The following is a 13,778-nucleotide window of genomic DNA, read 5'->3' as shown; positions in this document are numbered from 1 at the left end:
TTTGTATGTGAGTCTGTGTTCACTTTTAAAATTTTTTTTCCTTACTCTAGTTTTGTTTTGTTTTGTTTTGAGATGGAGTCTCCCTCTGTCACCTAGGCTGGAGTGCAACGGCGCAATCTCAGCTCACTGCACCCTCTGCCTCCCAGGTTCAAGCGATTCTCCTGCCTCAGCCTCCCGAGTAGCTGGGATTACAGGCACCCACCACCATGCCCAGCTAATTTTTGTATTTTTTAGTAGAGACAGGGTTTCGCCATGTTGGCCAGGCTGGTCTCGAACTCCTGATCTCAAGTGATCCGCCCGCCTCGGCCTCCCAAAGTGCTGGGACTACGGGCCTGAGCCACAGTGCCTAGCCTATTTTCTTACTCTTAATTCTTGAAAGCAGCATGACTGACTTGAAGCATCTGAACACCTGAGACTCTTGCTACACATTGCCAAATGGAGCCTCCTCGTTTTTGATTCATGCTCCCTGACAAACCTCAGGTGCTGTTCTGCCATTTTGACAGATGAAGAGTCACTTTGATTTGCTTTTCTTTGACCATTGATCTTATTTTATAAGCTCAAGAGCCATTTCTATTCATCCCTTATTAAGTTCTGTTTGTGTCTTTTTCCATTTAGAAGAAACAATTTATTGAAATCGTTAAGAACACTAAAAATATATTTAAAGGAAAGTCAAAGCTTAGGTTTTAATTTAATTTAAATTAATTTAATTTAATTTATTATACTTTAAAGGAATTATTTGAATTTATATTAGATTTTAATTTAATTTAAAGAATTTAATTTAATTTAATGGAAAGTTCTGAGGTGGTTAAATGGCCTTGAGAAAGAGCAGCTGAGATACTTACATGGATGCACTTGGCCACTTTACTCATGATGTTGCCCTGTGGCTGGAACTTCTTGTACATCCCACTGCCAATGACAAACACAACTAGATAGGGCAGAAGAAGACACGTCAGCAAAGCATGTGCCAGAGCGACCTGTGGCCTAGAGAGATGCACCTTTATTTGAATTATAACTTTGTTTTGGGATAATGGGATTACTTATGGAATGGATTTGCTTACCAACCTCACAGTTTAGAAAGTGCTTTTAACCTTCACAATCCGCAAAAACCTATGAGTAATGTGATATTTGTGTTCTAATACGCAAACCTTTAAGCCTAATATCATCTACTTCCCATAACTTAAGGTAGCTCACGTACACTCACACAGGTATTTAAGCATAAGTTCTATCTCTATTTAAAGGGAGACAAAAGGAATCAGTGCTTTCATAGAACACATTAATGTATTATTCTGCTAGGACAGTAAGTGGGGCCAGGTGTGGTGGCTCAAGCCTGCAATCCCAGCACATTGATAGGCCGAGGTAGGTGGATCACTTGAGGTCAGGAGTTTGAGACCAGCCTGACCAACATGGTGAAACCCCCTCTCTACTAAAAATACAAAAATTAGCTGGGTGTGGTGATGGGCACCTGTAATCTCAGCTACTCAGGAGGCTAAGGCAGGAGAATTGCTTGAACCCAGGAGGTGGAGGTTGCAGTGAGCTGAGATCGTGTCACTGCACTCTAGTCTGACAGAGTGAAACTCCATATCAAAATAATAAAAATAAAAATAAATGGAGCTGTAATTTTCTGAAAGCAATGCGAAGAGAAAACTTTCTCTTTTTAATATTCAGGAAAAAAGAATTAATCTTAATCATACATTGCAGAAATTTTTTCTGTGGCCACTGTACAGAAGTAGTTACAATTAATTGCATCTGCAGCTACAGTTTTATAAAAGTTGGAAGCACCTTTTCAATGAGGTCATTCTTCCATGGACATTTTTGGCAAGTCATATTGTGAAAATAACTTGGAAAAAAACCATTCTGGGGCTGAATGTGGCTGCTCACGTCTGTAATCCCAGCATTTTGGGAGGCCAAGGCAGGAGGATCACTTGAGACCAGTAGTTCTAGAGCAGCCTGGGCAACATAGTGAGATCCTACCTCTATCATCTTATTCAAATTTTTTAAAAAATTTAAAACATTGTTGCAAGAGTCTCTGAAAACATAGTCCATACACTAGGATTTCTGATTATCCAATACCACACTTCAATAATTTAAAAACACTGATAGATAACTTGAACTCTACTTATTTTTCTCAATTAAGAGGGCCTGAGATTTTTGACAGGTGCTAGCTCCAAGTATGTGCCTATACTCTAGATGTTCTTTATAGTTGATGAAAGAGATGTTTACTTATATTCTTGCCCAATGTCAACCTTTCTGAATGCAGACATGGATGGTAAAGATGTCCAAGAGATTGAGTCTGTGTTTTCTTTTACAAATTAATATTTAATGTTTAAGCTTCTGATTAACTGAAACCTAATTCAAGCATAGGAATTTCTAGAGGTGGTGCTGACACATCGGATTTGGCCTATTCTCAATTCATCCAGAAGAAAAAGCATAATCTTTGATAGAGGAATGACTTGTACAGATGAAATAAGAATGTACCTAACGTGCTTAGTACGGTGTCTGGTGTAAAGCAAGATTTTTTGAAATACTATCTGTCTCCTGCCAAGAATTAAAGAGGAGGAGGTATCAATGAGCCTGCTAGGGGACAGTGGCACTATGGGAAGAACCATGGAAGGAAAGAGACATTACAAAGAGAACAATGAGCTCTCACCTAAATGTCCACCTAAATGGACAGTTAAATTGCTACAAGGTGAGCAAAAGAGATTTAAAATGGTCCTATTCCAGGCACTACTAACATCTGAAAACAAAAACTGGAGACAGAGATGTGATTGTCAGCTGAGCAAAGCTGATGACAACCTCATTTGAGTGGGAAAGGGGCTCTGAAGAGTTGAGGTGGCCGCTGGGCTACTGTCTTCTTGCACCGTTCTTGGCCACCTTTCACATCCAACCATCTCATGTAGACAATGCTACATTTCCCAAAAGCCAATGCCAAGAACTAATGTGCCAATGAATGCCTCAAATGGACATATATGTTCTGTCCATTGGGAAAGAATTCTAGTAGAAACATTTGGGGGGTGATATTAGTTTGGTGCAAAAGTTATTGCACTTTTTGCCATTACTTTTAATGGCAGGAGCTGCAATTACTTTTGCACCAACCTAATCAGTTAAGGAAATGTAGTCGTTCATTGGAGTGTTTCAATGGCAACTGAACCAGGTGGCCATTTCTTCAAGCAAGTTATAGATAAGCACATATTGACAAGAACAAAAGCTTTTAGCCTTGGGTTCAGCTAATCCAGCAGATTCTATCACCTTCATCTTTTTTTCTTTTCTTTTTTTTTTTTTGTTTTTGAGACAGGGTCTCGCTCTATCATCCAGGTTGAAGTGTTGTGGTACCATCATGGCTCACTGCAGCCTCGACCTCCTGGGTTCAAGCAATCTTCCCACTTACGCTTCCAGAGTAGCTGGGACTATAGGTGTAAGCCACAGCATCCAACTAATTAAAAAACAAAACAAAACAAAACATCCAGATGTGGTGGCTCACGCCTGTAATCCTAGCACTTTGGGAGGCTGAGGTGGGTGGATCACCTGAGGTCAGCCGTTCGAGACCAGCCTGGCCAACATGGCGAAACCCTGCCTCTACTAAAAATACACAAATTAGCTGTGCATGGTGGCAGGTGCCTGTAATCCCAACTACTTGGGAGGCTGAGGCAGGAGAATCGCTTGAACCCAGGAGGTACAGGTTGCAGTCAGCTGAAATCGCACCATTGCACTCCAGCCTGGGTGACAAGAGCAAGATAAAAAAATAAAAAATAATAAAATAAAATAAATAAAATAAATATAATAAAATAAATAAAATTTAAAAAAATTTTGTTTTGTTTGTTTTAGAAGTAGGGTCTCTCTCTGTTGCCTAGGCTGGTCTTGAATTCCAGGCTGGTCTTGAACTCAAGGTATCCCCCTGCCTCGGCCTCCCAAAGTTCTATTCCTCCCTTTTTAGGTTCTGTTTGTGCCTTTTTCCAAGACACCACGCTGAGCGAACATGCTGGGTCTCTCTCACCTTCATCTTAATCTGCCTATATAGTATCACACCTTTCAATGACCAACTCAGTTGGTTCCTTTTCCTGTAATCCTTTTTTTGATCCTATTCCCTCAGAATTGATGTGCCAATCCTACTTTCTTTGAATACTTAGAGCATGTTTAACATCTGATGCCAATTCTTCTCACTACTTTTTGTTGCCACTTGTTACATGCACTTTAAAACATTAGTCACAATCATTCATGTGGAGCCTGACCTGGTCCTCGGCTTTTATTAATTCAACCTCTTTCCACTTACTCAGGGATACAGCCATGAGAGCCGCAGGAACCCCAAAGGCCAGTGGGTAACAAGCTTGTTTACTGTGAATTCCACACTGTTGAACTGGGGAGAAATGACAAGATTAAAATTATTATGGCATTGGTAATGAGCATATCATTCCCATTTGTAAAGGTCCCTCACTGATAATTACATATTGCTTTCACATACTGTTCCAGACACATCTATTTGCCTTACTGACATCGTTGCCCGCTAAGCAAAACAGCAGTGTAGCAGGAGGAGCAGGAGATGGAAACCAGTTCTCATCTCAGCCCCTAAATAGATGGGTGATCCTATTGGTCAAAATCAGTGGCCCCCTCTTGGTTCTGTAGATTTTCTTTGTGGGGGAGATAAAGATGATCTGGATATACTAACTTGATTATATGGGACTCAGTAAATCAAAAGTACACTGGAAAATCAATATTCCTGAATTCACGCCAATCAGGTAGCAATTCGATGACCTAGGGCCGAGGTTGGCACACTTTTCTATGAAGGGCTCAACGGTAAATATTTTAGGCTTTGTGAACCATTGGTCTCTGTCAACTACTCAACCCCACCTTTGCAGGGGAAATCAACTGTAGACAATACATCAATGAATGGTCTTGCTCAGATTTCTGGATTTGGCCCATGGGCCACAGCTTGGCAACCTCTGACCAACAGCTATTTTAGCTTTGAAATCCCAGGATGTGTGTGTGTGTGTGTGTGTATGAAATAAATAAAAATTATAAAAAAACTAAGCCTTTGTAAAGAAGTCGTAGAGATTCCTGGAAATCCTTTCCATGGAATGCTGGAGCCTCCAGGAATGATCTGATGCTATCAGGGTTTTGATTTGGTTCAGCTTTCTCACACTTTGGGAGAAAAAGAAGTTAACTAGCAGAAGTGACAGTCATACGAATGTTTCCTATTCATGGCAAAAAATAGTTTCCCCCCTATAAAGAATAGAAATTTGTTAGTCAAATCTTTATTTGAACTGATTCGTTATCAACTAATTAACAAGTTACATAAAATTTTTGTCATATGTTCACTTTATATTTGTATGAGAGTCATGAATTTCCTTTTAAAAAATTATCCTTTAACAGATTCTACAATTTAAACATGCACCCTCTAGTAGAACCTAGAAGTGGGAGAGGTGAGTAAACAGGACACAGGAATAAAAGCTATCACATTTTTATGCAAAACAAGTTGGAAAAAAAAATAAAACAAGTTGGAATGGGGTTTAATTGTCTGTCATCCTCAAACCACTATTCTGTGCAGGAATACATAAATCCCCCTGAAATCTTTATTTCATAATCTAATCTGATTCAAATGTGGACAGGATGGTCTTGTCAGTTTGTCGTCAGTAACACCACATATTCCCTTCCACATGGGAAATTCACAAACTCTCAATGGAGCATTAGCAAGAACAAACATCTGATAGTTACTGACACTGTCCCATTCTCTTCATCTGAACAGTTCTTTTGGAAATACTTGAGATGATGGGAAAGCAAAGAAAAAACTTTGCCTTGGCCGGGCAAAGATTACAGGCTCACGCCTGTAATCCCAGCACTTTGGGAGGCTGAGGCAGGCAGATCACGAGGTCAGGAGATCAAGACCATCCTGGCTAACATGGTGAAACCCCATCTCTACTAAAAATACAAGCAAATTAGCCAGGTGTGGTGGTGGGCGCCTGTAGTCCCAGCTACTCAGGAGGCTGAGGCAGGAAAATCACTTGAACCCGGGAGGCGGAGGTTGCAGTGAGCCAAGATCGTGCCACTGCACTCCAGCTTGGGTAACAGAGCAAGACTCCTTCTAAAAACAAAACAAAACAAACAAAAAAAATGAAATAATTTTGCCCAGTAAACTCCTCCTAAGTCACGGAAATATCGCTGGGGAGCAAAGCTTGAAGGGTGAAATGGCAGCTACGGCCACCAGCCCGGCTTCCAAGGCGCCTCTCTTGCCTCTTACCTCTTACCATGAGCATGACTTTGCATGAGTAACAGTTTAGGGAGATGGATGCCCACGCTAAGGATGGCTTAGACTCTCCAGTGGTCACTGGGATAAGGGATTTAAATAAGATTAAAAGGAGGTGAAACTCACAGGGAAGGAAGCGCTTACTCCAGATCCCAATGGCATCCCAGCATGTAGCTGACAGCTAGAGGACAGGGGAGAAGGGAAGAACAGAACAAAACGAAGAAGACACGGACTTAGCCTTTACTAAAAAAAGACAAACAGAAGTTCCTTTCAGGTATCTCTTACCTCTGAGCATGGGAGTGATGATCGTGGAAAGCAAACTTCCAGCATTAATGGCCAAGTAAAAGATGGAAAAGAATCTGTTTCTTTGTTTCTCCTGCAATGAAAAGGAGAAAGTAAGATGACTTTGGCCATCAGTCAACTGAGCAGAGGGAGCTGATGATCTCACTTTACCACTAACTTAGTTTCGCTTGGTATCTTACTTTCTAATGTACTTAAAAAGAATCCGACAGAGAACAGACTTTGTGCCAGTGGCCTCTGACTCCTGGATGTGTGTAGTTCATTCACGCGGGCTCTGGGGGTGCCCCTGCTCTTACCTGGCTCTCTTCAAACTGATCTCCGCCAAATGCAGAAACGCAGGGTTTGATTCCTCCAGTCCCAAGAGCTATCAGGGCCAGGCCGATCATGGACAGCGCCCTGGGAAAGACAGGGTGTTAGGGCCAACGCAGCAGATCCTCACAAGCAGAAGCCTTCTCTTTTCCCCAGTTTCCCTCAGCGGGCCTGGCACAGTGACACACATAGAGAGGAAGACAATCTCGTGAGAAGCCAGCTCGCAGGAATGCAGCGTGATAGCCAAATGCAAACTTGAACTCATGGGCCTTCGAGCTCCTGCCCCCATCTAATAATTTACCATCCAGAAAACATAAAACAGTAGCTTGTGAGCTGAGTAAAGCCTTAGGTTTGGGGTTCTTTTGTAGCTTTATTGTTTCCAGTAAAAGAGTGGATAAATAAAAAGTTATTGAACAAATATAAGCATTGTGTCTGGTACAGTCATAACAGACTCATAATAGTCATTAAGTAATATTGGAAAACATGATTTCATTGCAAAGCAGAATATCAGGTTAGGTAGTATGATCTCAGTTTGTTTACAAGGTACAGAAAACTGGAAGGAAATAGACTAAAAGACTTATTGTCATGTCTAGATGGTGGGATTAAGGGTTATTTAATTCACTCTTGTATTTTCTAGGTTATTGCTAAGTATTTTAGCTCCTGAATTGAAAAAAAAATTATAGCATTTATTGACCCTCACTTTGTAGTTTTATTAAACTTACAGGTAGGTACTACACATTTCTGGTTTTATAGGCATGGGTCCCATATGTTCTTGGTTACTAATGTTGCTTTTAAACACTTAAAAAAATTTTATGAAACAGATAAAGCCAAGGAAAATATTGCACAGATAAAGAATTATTTAAAAATCATGCTTCCTGAACCAATCTCCCTGAATTGGCTGGCCAAATCACCCCTTTAATCTTGTCTGCCTCTTAATACAACTTGCATTTAATGTTGTCAATCTAAGCATTTTAAAAGACAACAAAAACATGGTCAACTGAATATTATACACAATTTACTCTTGTGAGAATTTTAGGTGTGCTCCAATACGAACTCCATGAAATGAAAAATGAAAAGCTAAGATTTCTTGAGCACTGATCACTTGTCAGGCAGTGTTCTAGGTGCTTTACTTGGATTAACCCACAACAGTCCTACACGAAGTAAGTACTATTACAAACAAGGAAACTGAGGCACAGAGGTTAAGAAAGTTGCTCAAGCTCACACAACTAGGAAGAGGCACAGCCCGAATCTGGCTCCAAAGTCCATGTTCTTAGTTAATATTACAGATTAGAAAACTGAGGCGCAGAGAACAGCACCTTCCCAAGGCCAGAGAGCTGCTCTGTGGGAGGGCTCACAGCCACTCCCTCCACCGACACAGTTCCCTCTGGGCAACAAGAGTGTTGCATCAAGAGATTCAGTCTGGACAGCAGTCTGATCAACTCATAAGACAGCAGTGCGGTGATTGCCGATACTAATTTGAGTTTCTATTCTACTTTCCCAGCTCATGAGTTTACTCATAGATCAAGGAACTGAAGCACAAAAACAGGAAACAAAATAAATCTCTATAACTAGTCTACTAGGCCAGACTGCAGTGAAGCAAGATTAATCCAGCACCTGAGCATTTGTCAATGACACCTGCCATCCAGAGCCCAGCACAAAGGGCTGGAACAAATATTTATGAAACGGGATTATTGAAAAATAGGCAGAAGTGTGGTACAAGACAGAAAACCAAAGGTCCTGGAGTCCTCAGGACACCTGGTAGTGTGAAGCATCAAGGTCTGTGGGACTTTATATCCCTCCAGGGTAGGTCAAGACCAACATGAATCCCCTGCCCACTGACTGTACCTCCTGGGGATATGGCGGCCCATGACAGCGGAGTCACAGAGGGAGCACTGCCTCCAGACAACCACCAGGGTGGTGACATCCTGAAGACCCAGCTCAATCCATTTGGCAGCCTTCACCGTGCTGCCAAGGAGGGAGGAAAAACCTCCTTATGCTCACAGTGAAGTTCAAGGAAAAAGATGAAGACTTAAGGCATCGAATGAGCGCACAGTGGGAGGGTGATGGGGGCAGCAGTGAGCATCAACTCACACATGCACAGGAAGGCTGTCAGGAGTGCCGTCGTGGTTGTGGTCTGTGAGGTCATTCATGGAGCTTACTGAGATGACTGCTTGTCCAATTGTGTAGACAATGGAGAGCGACACAATGGTCCTGTGTTTCCAAAGGTTAAGAGAATCCAAGTTAATTGCACAATAGCCATCCACTTCTGACTCCACCACAAAATACCTCCTCCTTGAAAGCTTTCAAGAGCCCAATCCTGAATACACTTATTTCTCGAACTTGAGTAACACTGTTAACTCTCAGGAAGGCACATGAGCAAAAACAATAGAACAAAGTTTTGGGCTAGGCATGATGGCTCATGCCTGTAATCGCAGCATTTGGGAGGCCAAAGCAGGAGGACCGCTTGAGCTCAGGAGTTCGACACCAGCCTGGGCAACATAGCAAGACCCCATCTCAACAAAAAGATAAAAAATTAGCCAGGTGTGGTGGTGAATGCCTGTGGTCCCAGCTGCTCGGGAGGCTGAGGTGGGAGGATCACTTGAGTCCATGAGGTTGAGGCTGCAGTGAGCCACGATTGCGCCACTGCACTCCAGCCTGCGTGACAGAGCGAGACCCTGTCTCTTTAAAAAAAAAAATTAACAAAATTTTGGCCAGAGGGCCAGGAGAGGGGAAAGATCCACTTTATCTTTCAAGTATTTGAAAGACTCTATGCTTTATTTTACCTATGGAATTCATATTTATATTTTTAAACAGTAAGAATTACTTATCTTCTGATTGGTAATGATATTTGACCAGGAAGTAGACCTTTGGTAATTTTTGTAGAATTCTTTGGAGGTAGTGATTATTCTTTTTTCTGCCCATGCTACAGTTTGGATGTCTGTCTCCTGCAAACCGCAAGCTGAAATGTGATCCCAGTGTTGGAAGCGGGGCCTGGTGGGAGGTGTTTGGGACACCGGGGCAGATCCCTCATGAATGGCTTGGTGCTGTCCTCATGGTCAGGAGTGAGTTCCTGTAAGAGCTGGTTGTTGAAAAGAGCCTGACACTTCTCTCCTCTTTCTCTCTTGCTTCCCCTCTGGCCACGTGATCTCTGCACTTGCCAGCTCACCTTTACCTTCCTCCATGAATGCAAGCAGCCTGCGGCTTTCACCAGATGCTTGGTCTTCCAGCCAGTAGAACTGTCAACCAAATATACCTTTTTCCTTTATAAATTCCCCAGCCTCGGGTATTCCTTTATAGCAACACAAGTGGACTAAGACAGTCCATGTCATTCCTTTGTCCTGGAAAAGCCTCTACTTCCTTCTTCATTAAGTTCCAGGAAAACTTTCCTGACAACATCCCACTGAGTGTGCTCGTGGAGCCCTTCCTGGAGGGCTGGGTGACTTCTCTCCTTAGTGACCTCACATCACCTGACCTCAAGCAGCGTTAGCCCCTCAGCAGCCAGGGAGTATTTTAGAGAGTTTCTTCGTTTCCGCAGACCTTAACTCCATGCCTCACAAATCGCTAATAATAAACAGTATCCCTGCTACTATGTCAAGATGAGACAAAGATGTTATATTTGTTTGGATTAGGGAAAAACAAAAATCTATAGATGCTGCTTGCAGTCACTGAATGTCAGGCACTGTGTTAGGCTCTAGGGACAGGATACTGAGCAGAAACAGAGCTGTAAATGCTCTCCTAAGGGTGTACTTTTGTTTTTAATTTGTTTTTGAGACAGGGTCTTGTTCTGCCATCCAGACTGGAGTGCAGTGATGTGATCACAGCTCACTGCAGCCTTGACCTCTGGGACTCAAGTGGATCCTCCCACCTCAGCCTCCCAAATAGCTGGGGCCACAGGTGTACGCCACTGTGCCTGGCTAATTTCTTTATTTTTGGTAGAGATGGGGTCTCATCGTGTTGCCCAGGCTGGTCTCAAACTCCTGCCTCGCCTCTCAAAGTGCTGGGATTACAGGTGCGCACCACACCACACCCGCCTCTCCTAAGAGTTTATGTTCTTTGACTCATCATTCCCAGATTCCACCATTCCCAACTACAAAACCTACATTTACTTTTTGGCTTGTTTGTGAACAAGAAATTTCCAGCCACTCACTTGAACTTTCCCAGCCACGAGTCAGCGATAAGAGCTCCAAGAATTGGCGTCAGGTAGCACAGAGCCACAAATGTATGGTAGATGGCGGTGGACAGGTTATCATCCCAGCTGAGGAAATTTGTGAAGTACAGAATCAGGATTCCTTTTGCAGAGGGCAGGTGGAAGAGGAGGGGGAGAAGCAAAGTTAGGACTGTTACGGCCACTCCCGCTCTTCCCCAAAGGGTGAGAAGCGGCCAATACCGTTACCTCGCATTCCATAGTAGGAAAATCTTTCGCAAAACTCATTGGCCACAATGAAGAAGATGCTCAGGGGATAACCAAAGCAACCCTGACAAGAAAGAAATAAGCACAGGATTGAAATACACCCCTCACTTGTCCATAGCCACAAAGGAGCACCAGTGGCATGAAAGGCAGTCAATGCAGATTCAGTAACTTACCAGTGACTGTCTAGAGCAGAAAACTAGAACTCAATCATTTTATTCCCTACACTAATCTTTCCACATAGAGACAGCAGTGAAATAAAGCATCCAGTGGTATTGTTAGTCTGAGGAGGATTATCCACAGCATTTCCTCGGGAGAGGACATCTCACATGGAAATCCAGGATCACACCCTCATTGCTGCTAGATGTACACTACACATCTGTTAGGTGAATGAGCCCTTAGGGGTAAAACAGATGATAAAATATACAAGATGAAGATATGTAGAGAAGGAAAAAGGGTACTCACCTGTGATTTCGACATTCCTAAAAGAAAAACAGAATCCCAATATTAAAGTCAAGCCATTACAGTACTTTTTGCTGTGTCTAAACTCAGAGCCTCTGACTTTTTAGGGTGGTTAGAGGGGCCATTCACCAAACAGCTCCAGCCCTCCCTGGGATCCTGGCCCCAGACTCGCGCTTCTTATCTGAGGGCGGGGCCTGGCATCTGTATTTTCTTTTAGGAAGCTCCTCAGGCAGTTCTCCTGGGCTGTCAAAATTGAGAAGCAGCAGCTCAGAGAATCAGGACTAAGCCATTTCCTGCTGAAACACTTCAAAGGCTGCCCATCGGGATACAATCCACACATTCTAGCATGTTCATCGATATCTCACAAGTGTTTTGGTGGGGATTAAATTTCTGTAATACAAAATGCTTCTGAGTGCCTGACAACTGTGCACACTCAGCCGCCATCTCCTATGACCTGGGCCCTGCCTGCCTGCCAGGCTCGCCCCATGATTTAAGTCTTGCCACCAATATTCCCTTCCCAAATCATCTCTGATGTGCCTACATCACCATACTGTCATGATGGGCAGTTTATATTTTTGCTTCCTTTCTGGACCAGGTTCTGCAAGTGGAAGAATCACGTGCCATCCATCATACCAACATCCCCACTTCCAACGTCCTGTACAATACCTACCACTGGTAGGGGGTTATGTCAGGAGGATTAATGAGAAGAGCAGGAAGAAACAGCTAGAGAATACAAGGGAGCCGGTGCATGTCAAGCCCAGTGGACTCTCCCATCTGCATCCTAGGAGCACCTCATCCCCACCCCGTCAGCACCTGTTCTTCTGTCTCCCTGGAATTATGGCAAGAGCTGAGCTGTGCCCTTGTCTCTAGTCTTTACACCTCACTTTGCTCCTACACAAACGCATTGCCCTGTGTTCGTCCGTGTCTATCATACACTATGCTGTTTCCCACGGGGCATCCATCCCCTTACCCCTCACTCACCCCGATTTCCTTATATGAGGGTTCTTTGTCACCAGGGCTCCCTGAACATACTCCACCTCTATTAGGAATCTAGGAATCGGTGACCCCATAGCAGTGGGTCTTACACTGGAGTGAGCCTCAGAATCACCAGAGGGCTTGCAAGAACAGATAGCTGGGCCCCACTCCCAGAGTTGTTGATTCTGTAGGCCTGAGATAGACAATTGAGCTTGCATTTCTAACAAGCTCCCAGGTGTGGGTGTTGCCACTGGTGCAGGCAGTGTGTTTTGGGAATCACTGCACTGGAAAATTAATCTTTAGACTGTTCTTTTCCCAGGGTTTGTTCTTGGCAGCTTTGTCAAAAATGAGTTAGCTATAAATTGATGCATTTATTCCTGGGTTCTGTTTTCTGTTCCACTGGTCTATGTGTCTGCTTCTATGTCAGTACCATGCTGATTTGGTTACTACAGCTTTGTAGCATATTTTGACATCAGGTGGTACCTCCAGCCCTATTCTTTTGGCTCAGGATGACTTTGGCTTTTCAAGGCTTTTTGTGGTTGAAACGAATTTTAGGATTTTTTTTTCTATTTCTATGAAGGTTGTCATTGGATCTTGTCATTTGCAGCAATACAGATGAAACTGGAGGACATCAGGTTAAGTGAAATAAGCCAGGCACAGAAAGACAGATATTACATATTCTCACTGACATGTAGGAGCTAAAAAATTGATCTCATGGAGGTAGTGAGTAGAATGGTGGTTACCAGAGGATGGGAAGGGTAGGGGAAGGTGGGAGGATGAAGCAAGGTTAGTGGATACAAAAACACAGTTCTGTAGAAGGAATAAGAGCTGGTGTTTGGTAGCACAATAGGGTGACTACAGTTAACAAAAACTTATTGTATATTTCAAAATACAGCCTGGGCATGGTAGCTCACACATGTAATCCCAGCACTTTGGGAGGCCGAGGTGGGTGGATCACCTAAGGTCAGAAGTTCGAGACCAGCCTGGCCAACATGGCGAACCCCCATCTCTACTAAGAATACAAAAATTAGCTGGGCATGGTGGCACACAACTGTAGTCCCAGTTACTTGGGAAGTTGAGGCAGAAGGA

General features: G+C 43.2%; 1 protein-coding gene across 1 annotated transcript in view; it reads right to left on the bottom strand.

Moving 5' to 3' along the window:
• The window catches only part of SLC15A1 (solute carrier family 15 member 1), a 71,016-nt gene that overhangs the window by 29,054 nt on the left and 28,184 nt on the right, over nt 1-13,778 (bottom strand). The window contains exons 2-9 of the mRNA XM_023218077.3: nt 11,718-11,734; nt 11,238-11,319; nt 10,992-11,133; nt 8,936-9,055; nt 6,832-6,931; nt 6,521-6,611; nt 4,268-4,351; nt 843-925 (exon numbers count right to left, since the gene is read on the bottom strand). Coding sequence (XP_023073845.2) covers nt 843-925; nt 4,268-4,351; nt 6,521-6,611; nt 6,832-6,931; nt 8,936-9,055; nt 10,992-11,133; nt 11,238-11,319; nt 11,718-11,734 — 719 coding nt within the window. The remainder of the gene's footprint in view (nt 1-842; nt 926-4,267; nt 4,352-6,520; nt 6,612-6,831; nt 6,932-8,935; nt 9,056-10,991; nt 11,134-11,237; nt 11,320-11,717; nt 11,735-13,778) is intronic.

Source organism: Piliocolobus tephrosceles, chromosome X, assembly GCF_002776525.5.
Source record: "Piliocolobus tephrosceles isolate RC106 chromosome X, ASM277652v3, whole genome shotgun sequence".
NCBI lineage: Eukaryota > Metazoa > Chordata > Mammalia > Primates > Cercopithecidae > Piliocolobus > Piliocolobus tephrosceles.
Note: the sequence above shows the minus strand (reverse complement) of the source record. Positions and strands in the feature narration are given on the sequence as shown.